The sequence below is a fragment of the Canis aureus genome, chromosome 5 (assembly GCF_053574225.1).
Source record: "Canis aureus isolate CA01 chromosome 5, VMU_Caureus_v.1.0, whole genome shotgun sequence".
NCBI classification, from domain to species: Eukaryota; Metazoa; Chordata; class Mammalia; order Carnivora; family Canidae; genus Canis; species Canis aureus.
In genome coordinates, this window is record NC_135615.1 from 84867238 (window position 1) to 84888125 (window position 20888).

The 20888-nt window shown below is 41.3% G+C and overlaps 1 protein-coding gene across 1 annotated transcript in view; it reads right to left on the reverse strand.

Annotated features, from left to right (window-relative positions):
• Positions 1-20888, reverse strand: part of VPS13D (vacuolar protein sorting 13 homolog D) — a 240357-nt gene that overhangs the window by 158078 nt on the left and 61391 nt on the right. Inside the window, exons 26-35 of the mRNA XM_077899583.1 lie at positions 20204-20426; positions 17865-18075; positions 15623-15794; positions 15340-15452; positions 12528-12740; positions 8899-9164; positions 7203-7336; positions 3597-3752; positions 2214-2421; positions 1630-1704 (exon numbers count right to left, since the gene is read on the reverse strand). Coding sequence (XP_077755709.1) covers positions 1630-1704; positions 2214-2421; positions 3597-3752; positions 7203-7336; positions 8899-9164; positions 12528-12740; positions 15340-15452; positions 15623-15794; positions 17865-18075; positions 20204-20426 — 1771 coding nt within the window. The remainder of the gene's footprint in view (positions 1-1629; positions 1705-2213; positions 2422-3596; positions 3753-7202; positions 7337-8898; positions 9165-12527; positions 12741-15339; positions 15453-15622; positions 15795-17864; positions 18076-20203; positions 20427-20888) is intronic.

Below are 20888 nucleotides of genomic sequence, written 5' to 3' on the forward strand. Positions count from 1 at the left end.
GTGTGATAGGACTAGTATTTTCACACATAACTGGTTAGAGTTTGACCTGGTACAACATTTTAGAAGATCTGCCAAGTTGAGTAAAAAGTCTAAAAAAATCTATCTATACCCTTTGAGCCAATATTTATACTACTAGGTCTGGCCATCAAGGAAATTCTTTTTTTTTTTTTAATACTTTATTTATTCATGAGAAACACAGAGAGAGAGAGGCAGAGACACAGGCAGAGGGAGAAGCAGGCTCCATGCAGGGAGCCTGACGTGGGACTCAATCCTGGGTCTTCAGGATCAGGCCCTGGGCCAAAGGTGGCGGCTAAACCACTGAGCCACCAGGCTGCCCTCCACCAAGGAAATTCTAAAAGATACAGACAGAAGTTCGTACCAGAAAATATTTGTTACAGAATAGTGTATAATATTTAATGAATGAAAAACAAAGAATAGTTAAATCATTAGGTCAATATAAAACAATTCAGTATTTATAAACAATTTTAACGACATGGGAAGACTCTGGTATTGTAATTATAATTCAACAAAATTGTACTGTAAAAGAGGTTATAAAATTGTATTTGCAGTATAATCTGCCAACATACACACAATATTATATGTACATGTGTCTTTAATTTTTTTTTTTTAATTTATTTATTTATTTATTTATGATAGTCACAGAGAAAGAGAGAGAGAGAGGCAGAGACACAGACATAGAGGGAGAAGCAGGCTCTATGCACCGGGAGCCCGACGTGGGATTCGATCCCGGGTCTCCAGGATCGCGCCCCGGGCCAAAGGCAGGCGCTAAACCGCTGCGCCACCCAGGGATCCCACATGTGTCTTTAGATGTATGGATTTACATAGTATGTAAAGAGGTAGAGAAATGTACACGCAAGCGCAGACTAAAAATGACACAGCTTTTGCTCTATCTTCCTGTTTTAAGAGAAAGGGCAATATGGAGGGAGGCGGAAAGGGGGTACTCTGCAGCAGAGAGAACAGCGGCAGACTTGGCTTTCAGCCCATCTTAGCCTCTCACTAATGGGGGATCTCAGATCAGTTTACTTAACCTATGTGCGCCAGTTTCCTTACCTGGAGCTGGGACAATAATGCCCACCTTTAAGGGCTACAAAGATTCAATCAGGAAACTCAGGCTGAGGCATATGGGAGCTCAGTGGGCACAACTACCAGTATCACCACCACTACCACTACCCCCGAACACTGGCTAACAGCATAAAGCACCTGCTGTGTGCCAGGCACTTTGCCTAAGTGCTTTGTCTATAGTGCCTATTTATATCAAACCTCCAGGGGAAGTCCTCTCATTCTCTTTTTCCAGATAAGGAAGCACTGGTACAGAGAGGCTAAGGGACTTGCCCAAGTCACTAATAAGTAATCAAAAAGCAGCAAAGACCTGAACCCCAGCATCGGCCCCAGGGCCCCATTATCATCCACTATGAAATACCGCTGCTTGTTATTATGCCCAGTCCAAGATCATGTTCAGCCCACAGACAACCACAGAGGGCCTTCAAAACACAGTCCGGTTCTCAGTCAACTTGTGGGAGCGGGTTGGGTGGGGGTGGGGGCGGCATATGAGAAGCAAGCCTATCATCAAGATAGACAACAAGTCAAGGAAACCCTTGTGCAAATTACCTTGGCACACCAAAAGGGCTTTGCGACAATCATCCATGCTGAATCCCAGTTCCTGCAGTCTAGCCAGCTGTAACTCTAGAAAAAAACGTACATAATTTTTATAAGTAAGTTTACATAAGTTAGTCCACTGCGTAACTGAAGAAAAAAGAAAAGAAATTCAGAAACTGCTGGCTAAAACATTTCTCTAGACAAAAATGGGCTCCTATCTGGAGACATACCAAAGTGTACACTGAATTTTTTAAGAATCTTTTCCCAATACTGATTGTGTTTATAAAAGCTGAAAACTGAAATTTAGTGTTATTCACATTACACTGGCAGAAAACTCAAGTTTAAAACAACTTTAGCATTATTCATAGAACTCTGGAAGAAATGGTAAAAGGAAAACTAGTGTAGGCTAGAGCCATCAGTTTGGGGTGTTGTATTTGTTCTTAAATTTTTAAAAATTACAGCATCATACTTATAATTACACTTAATGACATACAATTATACTCTGAACAATTTAATTGTGCAAAAGAAAATCTTAACAGTTAACCAGAAGGGGAGCTATTAGGCAACCTGAGTAGGTTTCATAGTTCCACACCTACCCAAGACAGGATCTAAGGTATGTCTTGTCCCCTCTCTGATCTCTCCAGCTCTAGATGTGCCGGGAAGGTAACTGCTAACGGAGCTGGCCTCCAAGGCCACTGAGTCTGGCGCTGCAGCATTAGCTTGCTCTGGGATGGATTTTGCAATGGCAAGAAATAGCTGAACATCGTTGTAGGAGAGTCTGATATCCAGGGCTTGTAACTGAATCTAACAAAATTGAAAAGGCAGCAGTTTTTTCAAGTTGCATTCACTTTTACACCCATACCTCTTTCTTACGTGTATGTATAGTTCCCAATTCAAATTCTAGAAGTCCACAGACACTATATTCATTTTTTTCATTTTGAAGACTGAGAGGATCTTAAAATTAAGCACTAAGAGTCATGAAGTAAGACATCTCTACTATGAGGTCAAATGTTCACAAAGTTGCATCAAATAAAAAATAAAAAGCTAGAATATTTACTATAGCAATGAATATTTCAGTCAGATGATTTCCTTACAAGTATATTAATTACCAAAGCAGAGAATAAGAAAACGGCTCTAGAAGGAATGGGATCGCCTATTAGCATTCTGTGAATCCATTTTGCTTTGATTCATTTAATTTTTTTAAATCTCTGAAACCAACTGCCCACTCAACAAAAATTACCTCTTCTTTCTCCAAACATAACCATAAGTAAGTCCAGTGCCACACTAGTATTTCCCCAATCCTGTCTCCGACATTAGCAAGACACCAGCACAAGACCACTTAAAACTGGGGTGACTGGTGGAAAGTCTGGGGGTGGCACTTGGTTTATTACTTATTTTGTCCTTATAGATTAAAAAATCAACATAGCTTTTCTCTCTCTTTCAATCTCCCACAGTTCAAACGGATTAACTGTTCCTCCTCGGCCCAAGAATCCTTACAAATCCTTACACCTTCCTTGCTTGGCTTCACCTTCCCCGTCTTCACCTTGTGGCCTCCATACTGCCTACACACAACTTTGTTCTGGCAAGACCTCCTCTGTTTCATGTCAGCTGGGCCCCTTCCACCCGACTTAGCTACTTCCTAACATGGACTACTCTACCCCTGCGCACCTGTTCCCACATTGACATCCTGTCCCTCCGCTTAGACTCACTCTACCTTCGGTTATACCCACAATCCAAATTCCTCCCTATGTTGCATTCTGCGTTCTGTAAACTTTCACAGAACTTCAAGATTATATCAATCAACATGTCTTTTATTCTTCAGAAGACTGAAACAACTTTCTAGGACTGAGACAATGTTGTATTTCTTTTGCATTTGCTGAAGTGATGAAAATGTTGAGCTCAGCAGAGTAGGTAAGTCATTCAGGCACCGGGCAGTGTTTGAGAGTGTATCAATGTGTCTACACATTTTTCATCATTACCTCTAAGATCGGTGGGAAATCTTCACTATTGAATGCATCCATCAATCCTGAACTATTCTGATAAGAAGAATTCCCCACCAGTTCCACTTGAATTTGAACTGGATCAACAATTGAAAGAGCTGTATCATGTTCATTTCCTAGTCGGCACGAAAACACCTAGAGAATGAAATACAGTATAGGATAAATTAATGTTTGATTTAGAAGTCTAACTATCAGTAGAAAAAAAAAATCACTATCTTGGTAGCAATCAGCCCCGTATTATCAAAAGACCCATATAACTGATGAAATAAATACTGCCAAGAGGGAGGCTGGCATTCTTGCCTATGGCTAAGAGTGTGGACAGTGGTTCTCCCTACCCCCTCCATAAAAGATAGCTCACCGACACATGGCAAAAGGCTTAAAAATCTCACATCCTTTATTCAATAATCCTATTTCTTTCTATAAATTAGCCTATTTCTAATTTAATTTATGCAAAGTTTTCTAATTTAAACAATTTCTAATTCTAAATAATTTCTAATTTAAATAATGCAAAATACAGGGGGAAAATCACTTATTTAATAGTTAATAAAAAATTTAAGATCAATCCAGGTTATATCATATCTATTCAATGGAATCTTTTGTAATCATTAAAGTGACAATTAAAAAGATCACATGGAATGTAGGACAGTTACAACATGGATCATGTGAACAAGCAGCCCAATCAAAATAATATTAGGCCATGACTTTAGGAAAAAGAAACACACCAAAATGTCAATAGAGATTCCAGACAAAGGGATGGGTAATTCTTCCCTCCCCTAATTCGATGTAATATAATTGTTACTTTCATAATTGAAAATAAATATATTAATTACTGAAGCTGGGTGACAGGTATATAGGGATTCATTATATTCATCTGTATATTTGTATATGTTTGAAATGTTCTACAATAAAAAGTTCAACAAGAAATATATTTATGGGGAGAGGAGAAGGGAGAAAAGACTCCCATTCTACAATCAAATTTTCATCGTACTTCAAGAATAGTACAAAAGACCAAAATCTATAAGGAACTTCTCAAACTCAAGACTCAAAAAACAAATAATCCAGTTAAGAAATGAGCAGAAGAATAGACATTTTCCCAAAGACGTCCAAATAGCTAACAGACAAATGAAAAGATGCTCAACATCACTCATCTATCAGGGAAATGCAAATCAAAACTATGATACCAGATACTATCTCACACCTGTCAAAATGGCTAAAATTAACAATGCAACAAACAACAGGTATTGGTGAGGATGTAGAGAAAGGGGAACCCTCTTGCACTGTTGGTGGGAATGTAAAGTGGTACAGCCACTCTGGAGAACCGTATGGAGGTTCCTCAAGAAGTTAAAAATAGAACTACCCTACGATCCAGCAATTACACTAAGTATTTACCCGAAGGATAAAAAAACATAGATTCAAGGAGGTATTTGCACCCCGATGTTCATAGAAGCTTTATCAACAATAGCCAGGGGCACCTGTGTGGCTCAGTGGGTTGTGCAGCTGACTCTTGATTTCAGTTCAGGTCATGGTCTCCAGGTTCTGGGGTCGAAGCCCAAGTCAGGCTCCATGTTCAGCATGGAGTCTGTTTAAGGAGTCTCTCCCTCCCCCCTCACCCTTTCCCCTGCTCACCCTCTAAAATAAATAAATCTTAAAAACAAAAAATAGCCAAACAATGGAAAGCCTAAGTGTCCATCGACAGATGAATGGAATGGGGAAGATCTGGTATATATGTATATGCAATGGAATATTACTTGAGCCATCAAAAGAAGGAAGTCTTGCCATTTGCAATCACATGGATGCAGCTAGAATGTATTATGCTAACAGAAATAAGTCAATCAGAGAAAGACAAATACCTTATGATCTCACTCATATGTGGAATTTAAAAAACAAAACAGATGAACATATGGGGTGGGGGGTTAAAGAGAAAGGGAAACAAACCATAAGAGACTCTTAACAATGGAGAACTGAAGGTTGCAGAGGGAAGTGGGTAGGGGATGGGCTAGATGGGTGATGGGCATTAAGGAGGGCACATGTGATAAGCACTGAGTGCTCTATGTGAATGATGAACCACCAAATTCTACTCCTGAAACTAATATTGCACTGTATGCTACCTAGAATTTAAATAAAAGAGAGAGAAAAAAAACCCTATACATTAGAAAGCATTCCTGTTGGTCTCCCTTGCTTTTTTCCCCTTTTTTGGAGGGTGGGAGCATTTTCCAGTGCTGTTGGAAAACATGTAAAACTAAGCTCCTATGCTATATTCAAAATCAACTCATTTGGCTTCCTTTATAAATTCTCCCCCAATGATGTACAAGAGGGATCTTAAAATTCAGATCCAATGGTGCTGCCTTAGAAACAAGAACTTCCAGGAATGTCAAATATTTTGCCTATAGTTTTTCTAAAACTTTAGAGCAAAAAAAGTTTCGTTTTCTTTTTTGTTTCAGGGCCTTCTGCTACACAAAACCCAATTGTACCTGACAGTTCATTAATCAATCACCAACATTTTCCATTCAAAGCTGGTACTGGAGTGGTTTGCAAAGCAGATGAACTACAATTTCATGATCGACTCACATCACACCAGCACGTAAACCCTTCCTCTCAAACTAAGGTTTCTTTATATGGGAGAAACAAGTAATCAAGAAGTGAAATCTCTACAGGCTTTATTTAGCTATATCTGATGAAAAGGGGGGGAAAAAAAGTGCCATATGGCTGCTGACAGTGAAAATAAATTCTACTTCTGAAATACCACTGGAAAGAACGGGTTATGAAAAGTTCGATCATAAAGGGAAAGGAAATGATGAGTAACCTGGATGAAAGACTCTAATATTATAACAAGAGGAACATTAGTGGATATCAATGAATTAAGAACACTTGATAGAAATAATAATCTGCCTCATTTCTCCTTCCCTCTCCACAACCCCCAGCTTTAAAAGAAACAGAGCAGCTTATACTTAATATTGCATAATGTAATTTTCAGGCCACAAAGGCTACTCTAGTGCAAAGTATCTCCTTTATGAGATTAAATTAGAGCCTCAAGCAGCACTATTAGAGACTCACTCTGTTAGGTTATGCATGACTCTCTAGAGACATTCTTTTACAGATTAGATATTTCTAAAAGGACAATACATAAAATCCTTCACACCTCTTATAAACAAGTTTCCGTGACCACAAAGCCTTAGGTCTTCAGAGTCAACAACTTAACGTTGGGAAGGGGGCGTGGGAAAATGTGGACCACTTCCCTACCCTGACTAATTTGCCCAGGACTAGACCGGTTAAAGTTGATGGCACAGCAGGGGCCTGACACTGTAATGGGGACTAGAAGGGTCTCCCTGAACTTCTTAAGGAAGGGAAGATGTAAGAGAAAAAGGTTTAGGCTCTTGGTATGTTTACAGCCTGACACTGAGGGACTGAATTCACACATAAGGATAACCTGGTAGATCTGAAGACAAACAAAGAGGGGCGGGGCTGGAGTCTACCAATTCCATCAATTATTTCCCCTAATGAAAGCTAAAGAGGTAAAATTCTCTTCCAAATGCTTTTCTTTTAAGCCAATCGTTCAGTGTTTTGATTGACACATAGACTTCTTACCTCGATGCCAAACAAACTCCCTGAAAAGGGGCGATCAACAAATCGGGGCTTATAGGTGAGAACTGTGGTGCCTTTGAGAATAATGGCATTGGTATCGAAGCAGGACACATCTTCAACGACCACAAACTCCGTGCCTGGAAAGGACAGCATTGTCAACCAAGCCAAGGCTGGAGGCTGGAAAAAACAGGCTGTTGCAAATGAGGCAATGCATTTACTCTGGGGACATCAGCCAGCAAGATTTGTTCTCCAGGATGTTTGTCGACACTCTGCTTCACTGCCACCCTGAACAAATTCTTTATATCTGGCCGGGCACAGCTGAGCCAACAGAGCACTGTACACACAGAAAAGACTGGCATGCTGTTTCTCTTCTCTCTTTAGAATGTATGTATTTTTAAGCTACGTCTCCTGGGGGCCTATGAGATATTCAGAAGCCCAGGAAAGCATCCCTTCTCCAAGCAATGACCTGTTTTAAAATCCCCAGAAAGAGGGATCCCTGGGTGGCGCAGCGGTTTAGCGCCTGCCTTTGGCCCAGGGCGCGATCCTGGAGACCCAGGATCGAATCCCACGTCAGGCTCCCGGTGCATGGAGCCTGCTTCTCCATCTGCCTGTGTCTCTGCCTCTCTCTCTCTCTCACTGTGTGCCTATCATAAATAAATAAAATTTAAAAAATAAATAAATAAATAAAATAAAATCCCCAGAAAGAGACACCTGGATGGCTCAGCAGTTGACCTCTGCTTTCAGCTCAGGGTATGATCCTGGAGTTCAGGGATCAAGTCCCACAATGGGCTCCCTGAGAGGAGCCTGCTTCTCCCTCTGCCTGTGTCTCTGCCTCTCTCTCTCTCTCTCTCTCTCTCTCATGAATAAATAAAATTTTAAAATCCCAGGAAGTAGATTCACATACTAATGTTAGTCGGGCAGTGGAAGGCACGACACACCTGCATAGCTGTTTAAGTTGTTTACAAAGAACATATACTAATTTAAAGTAGATTTTTTTGAAATTACTAAATGCAGACAGTTTTATACTCACCTGTACGTGGCATATTTCCTTTTCATTTTCATCAAAAACCATGTTTAGGCTGAACTTTTTTTTTTTAGTCTAACTTTTGAAAGCAAATCCATTTAAAGTGCACTGTGCTAGCCAGCTTCTTCCAAACCACTGAGCAGTAGTTGGGGTATATCACAAACACAATAGATACACAAATATATACAGATATACTAGGAGAGTTTGCTAGTTAACAAAAACTACAGTAAATCTGTTTATAAAGAACATATTCTTTCTGTAAAGAAAAAAATAATCCCCCCACTTATTTAACTTTAACACTGAGATCTTCACACATCAGATTTGCCAAAACTCAGTAAAGCATATCTGTTGGAGCCCTATAGATCAAACAGAAAATTGAAGCCAGATTTAACACTGAGGGAAAAGACCACTGGCCAGACGGTGCTCAAGCTGGGCATGTGCCATGGGCAAGCAGAGCGGAGGACCCAGAGCCCTGCAGCCTTGAGTGTGAGCCAGCAGTTCACACCAGAAAATGGAGATCAAGAACTGTGACACTTGCTGGTCCGTTGGTCTGTATGCAAATGTTTAAGTGCTCACACGAAAATACAGAGATGATAGAAGAGTCATCCTAATAAGACACATATCAGTCCTAACATTCAGACCGAGACTCAATGTCTCACATCTACATATGCTCACCTGTTACATTGACCTTGACTTCAAGGTGCCTTTCAGAGGACACGGGAAGAGAAGACCGCTTGGTAACTACTCCACTTTTCACAGTTTTGGGGACTACAGCAGATTCGCTGCTAGAGTTACGGTGGCGAGAAGGAGTAACATTAGTCTGTTTCTTAATATCACTGGGAGTGTGAAGAAAATCATGGACTAGCAGCAGCCAGTCAAATATGAGGAACACTCGCAGATTGTTGAGGACTACTGTAAAACACGAGGAATCCTTTGTAGATCTGCAAGGAAAAAGATTTTTTAAAAAATAAGACAGGAAAGGAGAAAAGTATTTTACTAACTTGCACAGACAGGTGTTTTTCCACAATTTTTTAAATTGACCACTCTGAGTATCAATAAACTCTGAACACTGATTTAATAAGATATTCAATGTGTGTTTTCAAAAGCTAATCATATTTTTATGCTATAAGAAAGCAGTATAGTGTCATGCAGCAGTTCACAACCAGGGATGATTTTGTTCCCCAGGAGACTTTTGGCAACGTCTGGAGACACATGTGACAGTCACAACATGGGGTGGGGGCATGGTTTGCTATGGGCATCTCGTGGGCAGAGGCCAGGGATGCTACTAAACATCCCGCAATGAACAGGACAGCCCCACAACAAGGAACTGTCTAACCTAAAACACCAACAGTGCTGAGGCTGAGAAAACCTGGTGCAGTAGAAAGAGCACAGGCTTAAATCCAGTCACAAGTTGTGTTATCCTGCGTAAGCCACCTACCTTCTCTGAGCCTGTCTGCTCACTTAGAAAATGAACATTTTGCAAATACAAACACTGCAAAAAGTAAAGCACCAGGCATGTAACAGGCTTTTGTTTGGTAAATGTCGGTTGCCTTCCCTACAGGCTATTTCAAGAAGATCAGTGAGACATTCTCTCTCTGATATCTGGGATCACTTCTTTACCAACACCAAATGTACATACTAGTACTAATTCTCCAGCTGGACCTGACCAGAGAGCCCAGATCTTTTAGCCTGAGAAGGAAGAAAAATAAGATGATATTTATATGTGGGCATAAACCCAAGCACCTTGGAAGTAGAGCTGGGGGAGAGAGACAATACTGGTTTTATAGTATTACTCCAAATTCTCTATTTGAGGTGAAAGCCCAAGGAGGACCCCAAACCTAGTCTCAAACCCTGGTGCGGCCTACCAGATTATGAGTAGGCAGAGATGGGTAGAGCACAAGGGAAAGTGGGCTTGGGACACCTTTCTACAGTTTTCTGGGTTGAACTTTGTTCTGTGAGCCCAAAAGTGACTCTGGAGCTCCAGCTACTATTCATAATTCTGAGATGTTTTTAAGTCTGGCATCTCTAGTCTCTTGTTTCTCCTAAACCTGGCTCACTGCCTCTAGAAAAAGGGCATAAACGAAGCATGTCTCCCTCACACAAACACAGCATTTTTCACAGAAACACTTTACTCTTTTGTAATAGAGAAAAAATGTTGCCCTCAGTAAAATTTTTCCACCCCATTTCGAACATAGATCGTCAGAGTTATGCACTAACTGAAAAGTCAAAGTATGTCTGATACCCTTTTCTGGAAAATATTTCAAGCCTTTAAACACTGTGAAGTGATTTATACTTGACACACAAAATCCCAACAGAAGAGCAATTCTTCTTGAGACACAGAAAGCGTTCAAAAGTTCCAATCAAGAGAACATGTTAACCCCCTTTCACTCACAATAGTACCTCTGTTCACAAGAGCCAAGGTAAGACTTTACTATTTGACTCCAAGAAATTATACACCTTTGGTATATAAACAGAGTAACATTTCAAGGCTCCTTGTGTATTAAAAATATGATTGGTGTGACAACTAGCTGACAGATTAGGTCACTATATCAATAATAACATAGCAAATCCCCCCAAAAATTGTTTCTGCAGAAGGGCCAAATATATGGAAGGCTCCTAATCAGATAATTATCCTTAAACCAAAGAACCACAAATCACAGCCAGCTTAGCATCTGACCAAGGTCAGTCAGATCACCAGACATGCAGTGGCCACACCTGATGACTACCAGAAGGGGCATGGGCACTGCGATCAGCGGCCCCAGTGTGAGCCCTGATCCCTTCACTCACTCACCATGTGACCTTGAAGGGGGTACTCAATGCCCTCCTAGCTTCTACTGCTGCACCTGTAAGATGGGGCAAATGTCACCCACTTTGCCAGGAGAATTTCGGTATAAAGGTAGGGACAATGCCTGGCTCCTGCAAAGGCTTAATTAGTAAGAGGCAATGAGCACTCCCATTTCTGAACATCCAAAAAGTTCAGGTAAAAGTCTGTCTACTTTGCTAGACTTCCTAAAAGCATATGGAAAGTGACCATGACCTCTCCCTAAAAGAAATCTCAACCCTGAGAACCCACTGCACAGCACATTGAAATGTCAAGTACATTGAAGCATATGAATACAAGAATAATCTCAATGATCTTTTTTTTCCCATGAAGCTGTTCCCAGCCCCTTTATTTACTAATTTGTATTTACAGCATAGCTGATAAACCTTAAGCACTAATAGAATAGAACTAACATTACTTCCAAAGGTCTCCTTTTGGATTTGCATTGGAGGATTTTAGCTCAAACCTTATTTTTCAGTTTTCAGGCCTATCCTCACTTAGCCATAAAATCTGCCAGTAGTATATGATAAAATTAACACCAGCTACATCAGTATAATAATAATAATAAGGGGATCCCTGGGTGGCGCAGCGGTTTAGCGCCTGCCTTTGGCCCAGGGCGCGATCCTGGAGACCCGGGATCGAATCCCACGTCAGGCTCCCGGTGCATGGAGCCTGCTTCTCCCTCTGCCTGTGTCTCTGCACCTCTCTCTCTCTCTCTGTGTGTAACTATCATAAATAAATTTAAAAAATTTAAAAAAAAAATAATAATAATAATAATAAGACCTGCCACCTGTGCCAAGCAGCAGGCCAGAATTACTTGTTTAATTACTGCCTCCACCCTTTGAGGTGGGTATGGTCATCCTCCTCTATCTTATAGAGGACAAAACTGCAGCTCAAAGTGCTTGAACTTGTCCTAGGGCGCACAGCTAGAAAGTGTTAGATGAAGGTTTTGAGCCCAGATCTGTACGACCCCAAAACATACATTCATTCTACACACATCACTGCCTAGCATAATACTAGGCAGAAAAACATAATCTAGTCCAAAGAGGCTAAAGCCCTTTTAAATGGAAAAGTGGGTAAGACTTGCACAGATAAAACAATAATGCAAGGCAAAACCACCTTCCTGCCTATAATTTCCATAGACCAAAAGTCTTCTTTCCCCTTAAACTAGAATAATTTCTTCTTTTCTCAATTCAGTTTTCCTATTAGAACAGACTACAAGGGAGGTTTTTTTTAAGATTCTGGGCTCTCAACTTTTTTTTTAAGGCAACAGAGACATCTTTTGGCCAATTACTGCAACTGCATGGTGATAGTAATGCAAAGTTAATACACTATGAGCTGCATTGGTGAGCCATTTTCTATGATCTGTTCAGTGATTCCTCAGTCCCGTGACGTTTCAAAGCTGATACAGCATTGGCCCACTGACCACAATAGGAAGTTTTTCTGATAAAGAAAGGCAAGAGTCAGGATCTGGATCCACTACCTGAAATGCAGTTCGATCTGAATGGATCCTTGGGTGGTGCTGCTGTTCCTGGAAGGCTGAAAAATACAGCTGAATACGTTTGTCGTGCCAGGACTGGCCTTCTGCCCAGCATAGCGGGTGTCAAAAGCCATCATGGAATGGGAAACCAAGTTAATGGACTTGGTTTGGTTGGAAAAGCTTTCATAGAGCAGTTTACATTTCTTGAAGTCGAATCTAAAAGGGAGACATGGTATTAAACTCTGTTTTCAAAATTATCTAAATTCGAGACAACAGAACAAAATCCTACATGTACCTGAGTTTTATGAAGAATAACTTTCATTGATTTTGTTAACAGACTCCTCACAAAGGATTCAGTGTCATTGTGCCCTATCTCTTACTTTTCATTTCCAGGAAGATGATCTTGTCCACAAGAACTCCATGAGGAGTAACATTGTCTAGTATGCTCTGGGTGCATTAGCATTCTTGTTTCTCATCTCAAGTCTGGGAAGGCTATAAACATGTAACAATCCCTGAGGGATGTCAGGGTCCCTTTAGACCCTTCATCTGTCGATTCCTAGCATGCCTGCAGGATTCTCTCTCCAAAGTCTGCCAAAGTTTTATATAACCACGATAGCTTCCTGGAAACCACCAAAACAAATACTACTCTTCATACAGAGAAATAATGCAACTGATCCACCAAGAGAAAGTGCATTTAATGCCCATCCCCTTTTTTTAATGACAGAGAAAGCTACAATGTGCAATACATAATTTATTCAGTACCATCATGATATTCCATACAGAATTACTTCATTTTGTAAAAAAATAAATAAATAAATAAACTATGGGCATACCCAATTATCAGAAAAAAAACCACTGGCTCACAAGACAATGTGGGACCCAGGGCTCGTTATACCATGATTTATTCAACTGAGTTAGATATAGGCCAGGATGGATTCTCAAGGGGAAGATAAGAAGAAAAAAAAGAGAGTGTTTCAGTAGGGAAATCTCTAGACTGGAAGTCCTGTTTTCAAATACTGAACCACTTTTCTAGCATATCATCTTAGGCTAGATAAAAATTCCATCTGAAAGATAGAAGTCACATCCACCCAACCTCATATGGTTGTCAAAAGATCAAAATGAAAAGATGCTCAAGTGTGAAACACAATGCAGTCTCAAAGACTCCCCACCAATAATCACAAATTCTTGGTCCAGCCAGACCATGCAAGTGACACACTAAGTGAATCAACAGGCAAAACATGCCCTATATGAAGGCAGCCCAAGTTGCTCCTCGGTTTCCCAATGCTTCCAAGTGAAAACACAGGCCCAGTATTGTCAAAGCCTTCAACTTCTCAAAAGAGGCTGAAATCCAAACTCTTTACGTGAAGTCCCCAACTTTTAAATGTTGGCAAGGGAAGCAGTCATCATCGCCGCTCACCAATCAGCTCTGGGTCTCCTCTATGGCAGACACACCAGAGCCTGTACTTCTGAATCCTCTGCACTTTGTGGGACCATCTTCTAAAGCCACAAGGTTTGCGGCACATTTAAGTATTCGGGATCCCTCCAGGGCTCTTGCTTTTCTCGCTGGCACATCAGGACACTGGCTGCTCAGCCAGCCACAGCGACTGTGTAGCAGAGCAGCCTGAGGACCACAGTGGACACATCAGGAAAAAAGTCTTCATTTTTTCCAAATCACTGCTGTCTGCATGTCTGGCACCTACTTTTTGTCCCCTGTGGCAGCTTTTATTTAGTATTATTTTATAAGCTGCTGATGACTTAGCATGGCAGCAAGATTACATTAGGAATGTACTGTAATACAACTTTTTCCATTGAAGCCTTACACTTCACTACACCCTAGGCTATTTGGAATGTCTCCCCCTCTCCTTGCAACTGAAGTACAACTGCGGTGGCTCTTTTGTCTCTCCCAGTGTTTATACAAATACGGCATTCCATCAAAGTTGTATTCTACAGATACCATTAGCAGCTTTACAAGCTTTCCATACCTGGTTCTAGAGCTCAATACTTTTAAAATACTGGTCAATTTGGGGCAGGGAGGGGAAGAGGTGAAGGGATGTAGGAGGTACAGGTTTCCAGTTTGGGAGTGAAGACGTCACAGGGATCAAGAGTACAACACAAGGAATATAGTTATGGTATTGTAATAATGTCCTACGTTGATAGGTGGCAGCTGCACTTGTGATGAGCACAGCATAATGTACAGAGAAGATGAATCATTGTTGTACATGTTAAACTAACATAACCTTGTGTGTCAACTATACAATTTTTTAAACAGTGCTGACATTAAAAAAACAACAGGGCAGCCCGGGTGGCTCAGCGGTTTGGCGCCTGCTGTCCGCCCGGGGCATGATCCTGGAGACCCGGGATTGGGTCCCGCGTCGGGGTCCCTGCAGGGAGCCTGCTTCTCCCTCTGCCTGTGTCTCTGCCTCTCTCTCCCTCTCTGTATTTCATGAATGGATGAATAAAATCTTTTAAAAAACAACAACAACAACAACAAAAAACACGACCGAACACCAGTCAATTCTTAGGAAACTGAAGTTTCATATTATTTCTGCAGCTCTTTCAAATCCATTAGTTTCGGCACCAGGTACAGAGGTCACTGAAACATCCTAACAACCTATCTTTACTGATAAAGCAGCGAATGTAAACTTTTAAAAAGCACTGTGTTAGCCAACCAAAAAGCACTGTGTAGACCACCTCTAGCCACAAACCACCAATCTGCAACCTCTGCTCTATGCTAAAGCAAAACATGTGTACCGTTGGCAATACTGTTACTGTGATGCCCGTCACGAGGAGTAAAATAGTACCATTAAAGCCATACCTGGCTAAGGAACCAGGACTTTCTTTTCCTTTTGGATCTTTCAGCTCCAGACTTACATTCACCATATCGATGAGGAAGCACATGCACGTGTACACTTCTCCACTTAGAATAGTCTGCAAAATGAAAATGCCAAGCTGAGAAGGCGGTTCATAGGTCAAGATGTTAATCTGTTTGCTGCTCTACCTTCTCTCCGCAGATGAGCTGGAAGGACCCATGAGCGAGGTGGCCATTGGCAGTGACTGCAAGAGTTAAGAGTTACAGGATAGCACGAGGTCTCACTCACGTGAATTCTGGGGTCTTGTAAATCGTAAGGCCGCATAAATTCCTCTATGGGCTCTCCAAGGTTGTTCTCCAATAAACCACGGATCAGCTTGTATTTGTACAAATCCAGGGAGCAGTGGACTGAGGAGAGATTGCCATGGATAGATATGTCTGGCACAGTATGACTTATTTCTCTGAGAAAAGAAAAATAAGTCACTTTGGCAAATAAGTCGGGAATTTAACACTGACAAAGCTCACACCCAAATGTAAGAAAGAGCTAAAATGTACCCCTACATTATCAATCAGTTCATTTCTAACTTCCAATAATAAAAAGTTCATGTGGCTCCAAATGAAGCACAACAGCACAACTGAGCATCATGCTTCAGCTACCAAAAGCCCCCTTTCTCTGAAAATATGTACTTATGAAGTCCCCAAATCTGAGCTAGCTAAATAATCTATTAATAAAGAAAAATCTCATGAGACTCAGAAAGAGCTTAAACACTACAATTGGGAGGGCAATAAAGAAATGGCAACCTCTTCATTTAATTCTTCAGATTTCATGATAACTAAAGACAGACACCAGAGTTTCATGCTGAATCCAGATGAGGCATCAGGATAAAATCTGAATCTGTTACTGGTCTCTGCCGAGATGGGCAAGAGTACAGTTGAGACGTTCGGGTCAGGGGGTGGTATACTTCATCCCAACACTGAAGAGCTCTTCCCTCACCCTCTTGGGGTGAAGGGGGCAACATGGATCCTGCAGACACCACATTCTGAGTATGTACAGTAGAGGACTGGGATTGAAAGTAGAAGAGGACTATAAAAAAAATTATTTTGTCTGCAGAGAAAAACCTATATATGATCAAGTAAAGAAAGAACAGTGATGCAAGGCACAAAGAAAGGCTGGGCAGGACTACCCAGCGCCCTCTCGGCTTCCTGTTTCTGTGGTGAGAGGGTACCTCATACTGAGTTATTATCGCCTATTAGGGCTAACAGTATAATCACCTGCACATCAAAACTGATGGAAGCGAAGCCAGTCAAGTTTACAGTATCAGGGTAACAAAGCACATTTTTTGAAGGGGAAAGCATTACTTGAAAAGACAACAAAGTGTTCCATTTCTAAAGAACGAAGCTCCTCCTAAGACTGCTAGGCCAGTGAAGCTAGAGAGAGCCCATGCCAAGCATAACTGAGTGCCAGCCAGGGAGCACTCGAATAACAAGAATGAAATGCAAAAATCCCAGAGAGAGCAGCAACACAGTGTCGTTAATCCAGAGAGAAACAAAAAGGTGGCATTAAATGGCTCACCCAAACCCAAGAACCGCGAAGGGAGTGGCCAAAGAGGGATTAAAACTACACTCCCCACAAATAAGGAGACTGCTTGTCAAAATGCTGCAAATGAGAACCTCTTTCATTACTCAACAGCCACATCCCGTCTCTGGCTATAGTTGAAACGCAAGCATTGCTGCTTTCTCCAAAATTAATGTCCCAAATGGACAGACATTACGCACTGTGTATGGGCTGGGCCAACATAAGTACCACCAAGGGCCCTTGCTCACATGACCCGAGCCTGGGCCTTGAGAGTCAGGTTCTGGTGGTCTCAGGTGGGGTCTGGGATTATTTCTTTTCGAGACATTTCCCAGATGATCCCACAGAAGTAATGACAACTGCAGCAATGCTCTAAACCTGCAAAATGGGTGTCCTGTGTTTGAGGCCAATGAAAAAGTAAATTAGAGTCAGTTCATTAGCCTTTATGGAGTACTTTCAGATTGCTTAATAGAGCAAGGTGGGCAAAGCTGCATCTCAATAGTTACTCTGATTAAATGGAGCTCCAGCATATGTAGCAACACCAGGTCCAGAATCTATTGTGCTTGAAACATAGAATCCAATTGTCACCTCTTCCAAAATACGCCCCCCCCAATGCCATCACCACCTCCCTGCGTCTACCGTCATGCCCGTTGGTCTTTGTTTCCCAAGGGGCAATCCTGTAACAGAGTTTATAACACTGAAACTCTAAATTAGAATCACTTTCTAATTTGCCTTCTTATCCCTGTATCATCAAAATGTAAGCTCCAAAAAGACATAAGGTTTTCTACCCATCATAGTAGCCTTCATGTCTAGCACACAGTTGGGACTCAATAAACATTGCTACCTAGAAAAAATAACAGAACACCCATTCTCTTCCAGACTTACCTTCACAGCACTGATTTCCAAGTTATTAAGATTCTACCTAAGATAGACACCTATCCAGACATAAACCACTCACTTGTCCAAATTCCTTTCCACCTGCAATTTCAGCCGACAAGGCTCAGTTAGAAGACTCCCTCCCGTCTGACGCACGAAATAGGAAGGGAATATCAGATCTCCACTGCTGTCATCAGAGGCCTTAGAATACTCTCGTGGACGTCTCTCTGCAGCAAAGATATCCATGTCTTGCAGATCCACAACAATGCAATCCAGCAGGCAGACATGATCTTCTACATGGACCCAAGGAAAGAGAGAGAATGAAGAAAGTAAGACCCAAAAAGGAATGACCCCGAACAAAACTAAAAAGCTAAACAAAGTTCATTCTGTCTTTGGAAAACGTTCAGAACTGCCTGCTTCAAAAATCTGAGTATCCAAAAGTCTCCACTCTGGCACCAAGGCCTCCCTCTGCGATGCTCCCGTGCTAGACACTTCCTGTCTGCTCCTCTTCTATGCCACACACATACTGTGCCACATCCCTTCAGTGTCTCACTACTGTCCTCAGATATGAGCTGAACCTAAAGGATTTATGACCAAAATGGTTTGACAGCCATCCCTCCCAAGGATATCCTACAGGGGTCTCATGTAGAGATGATGTAACCCAAAGGCTTATAAAGTTTTCCAGCAACAAAACTCTTTTCCTGAACAAATATGTAATCATTTCCGCTACTACTGATCTCATCCAAACCACCATCATTCCCTCCTGGCCCACCAGAAATTCCCTTCCAATATACCTACGTATTCCCATCTGGCCCTCACAAAACCGTACTGCCCACAAAATACCTGTGTAATCCTTAAAAAAATAAATGAGGCCATAACATTCTCTTCCTTCTACGCTTTAATGATTATGCTTAATCCAAAGTTGTTTCTGTAAAACTCCCCCTAAACCCCTATAAAACCCTGCATAAGCCCACTGCCTACTTTTCCAACTTTATCTCAAGCCATTCTCCACCCTGCTCCTGAAGCCTCACTCACGGGCCTCTGTCTCCCCAAAACTGCCAAATCCTTTGCTATCTGAACAGCCTTACCTACAGCATCGCCCTCCCCTCTTGATCTCAGCTAGGGCCTCTCTGTTCTTTCCTCCTGCACCATGCCATCCTTCCTGTAACATCTCACTCTGGCCATAACGTAGGGGCCCACGTAGTGCCTCTCTCATCTCCTCCACAGAGCGGCAGAGCCAATGTCTAACAGCATGCTCATACACAGGATAGCCAAATTACAACACCAGCATTCAGCCCACACTAAATATATCAGTTCTTCAGACTTAAAATTCATCTGTACAAATATTCTTAAAACACCTCCTCTCTGCCAGCTATTTTTCTAAAGTCCAGGACACTATTCTAGGATACAGCAGTGAATAAAACATACAAATATCTTTCCCCCTATGAAGCTTATATTCTAATATAAAATTGTCAATACAATGGAACATTATTCAGCCATAGAAAAGAATGAAATCTTGCCATCTACAATGACATGGATGCAGCTAGAGGTTACTATGCTAAATGAAATGTCAAGCAGAGAAAAACAAATACCATATGATTTTACTCATATGTGGAATTTAAGAAACAAAACAAACAAGCAAAGGAAAAAAGAGAGAGGGAGAGAGATAAGCCAAAAACCAGATTTTTAACTACAGAGAACAAACTGATGGTTATCAGGAGGGAGGTGGTAGGGGGATAGGTGAAATGGTGATGAGGATTAAGGAGAACACTTGTCCTGATGAGCACAGGGTGATTATGAAGTGCTGAATCACTGTACTGTACACATGAAACTAATATAACACTGTTAACACACTGGAATTAAAATAAAATTAAAAATTAGACTTAATTAAATTTTTAAAAACCCAAAAGGCTAAAATCAGGTTCTTATCTGGAATGACTAATGCTTAAAGAACACCAATAACTGGATGCTTCCTGTCTTTGCAAAATTGTTACTTATAGTATCTCTATTGTGACCTAATTCACACTAATATTTCTTAAAAGTTCTTTGATTTTTTTTTTTTTAGAGTTATACAGAACAATAATTAAGTAGAAAAAGGATAGTGTCTAGACAGAAACTTGCAAGGATATGTCTAAGGATGCAGGAATCATTCTACTTATATTAACTCTATCTTGGGGCAACGGCCTTTACCTAAAGGAAAAAGTCCTAAGAGACCATCTAAATCCCTTTATTCACACTGTGTCTTGCTCATTTAACTGGACTTTAGAAGTCACCCACTGCTAAAGTCAACATGCTAAGATTCTTAAGCTTTCTAAAAGCAATATCAAAATCAGACTATCACTAAAGACTCACTACCGCTCTGATGCATCCCCCCGAGGCACCCACCAGTCTCATGAACTCCCCACTTTTCTCCTCTTTTACCTGGACTACTGGAAACCTGGCTAGCAGAGGGCGTGGCTTGCTGCCCTTGCTGCTTGGTCGAGGTACTTGGCACAAACTCACTCCTCAGGCTGCCTGGACTCATTCCAACAGGAGGCATCATGAACAGCCCCTCAGAACGCGTTCCCTTCGGGTCCTCTGTGCTTGTCATTTTCCTCATACTGTGTTTGGGGGTACCCGTTGGGGAAGCTGAAGGCACAGATTCCTGGGAAGAAATAAAATAAAACTAGAAGGCAGAATGGAGGTGACTGCATCTTTATTCTCCTGCAAGTCCTAACCCAGTCCTTAGACTCTTCAAAGACTCTATGGCACTTGGTACTTCCCAAGCCTCCCAAATTCCATAAACAAAAGGGTAACGGAATCATGACATTTCCTGTCACATGTAATTATTTGCAGAGATGTGACTTTTAATTCAACACCTGTTGAAAACTACAGCGATCTTGCAGGAATATATTATCTGTTGGCTTAAGATGCTGTAGGTGGTTTAGTCTAGGTCAAACACAGCAAAAGCAGACCTCTGGGCCATAGGATATAGGCTGTTGCTTTGCTGGAAGGGAGGGGCTTATTATTCTAAGAAAATGTATCTGTAACAATATGGTTCCAACAGAATCAAGTCATGGTACTGTGTCTATACTTCCTAGAAGTCACTTCTTCTGGGTTTACATTT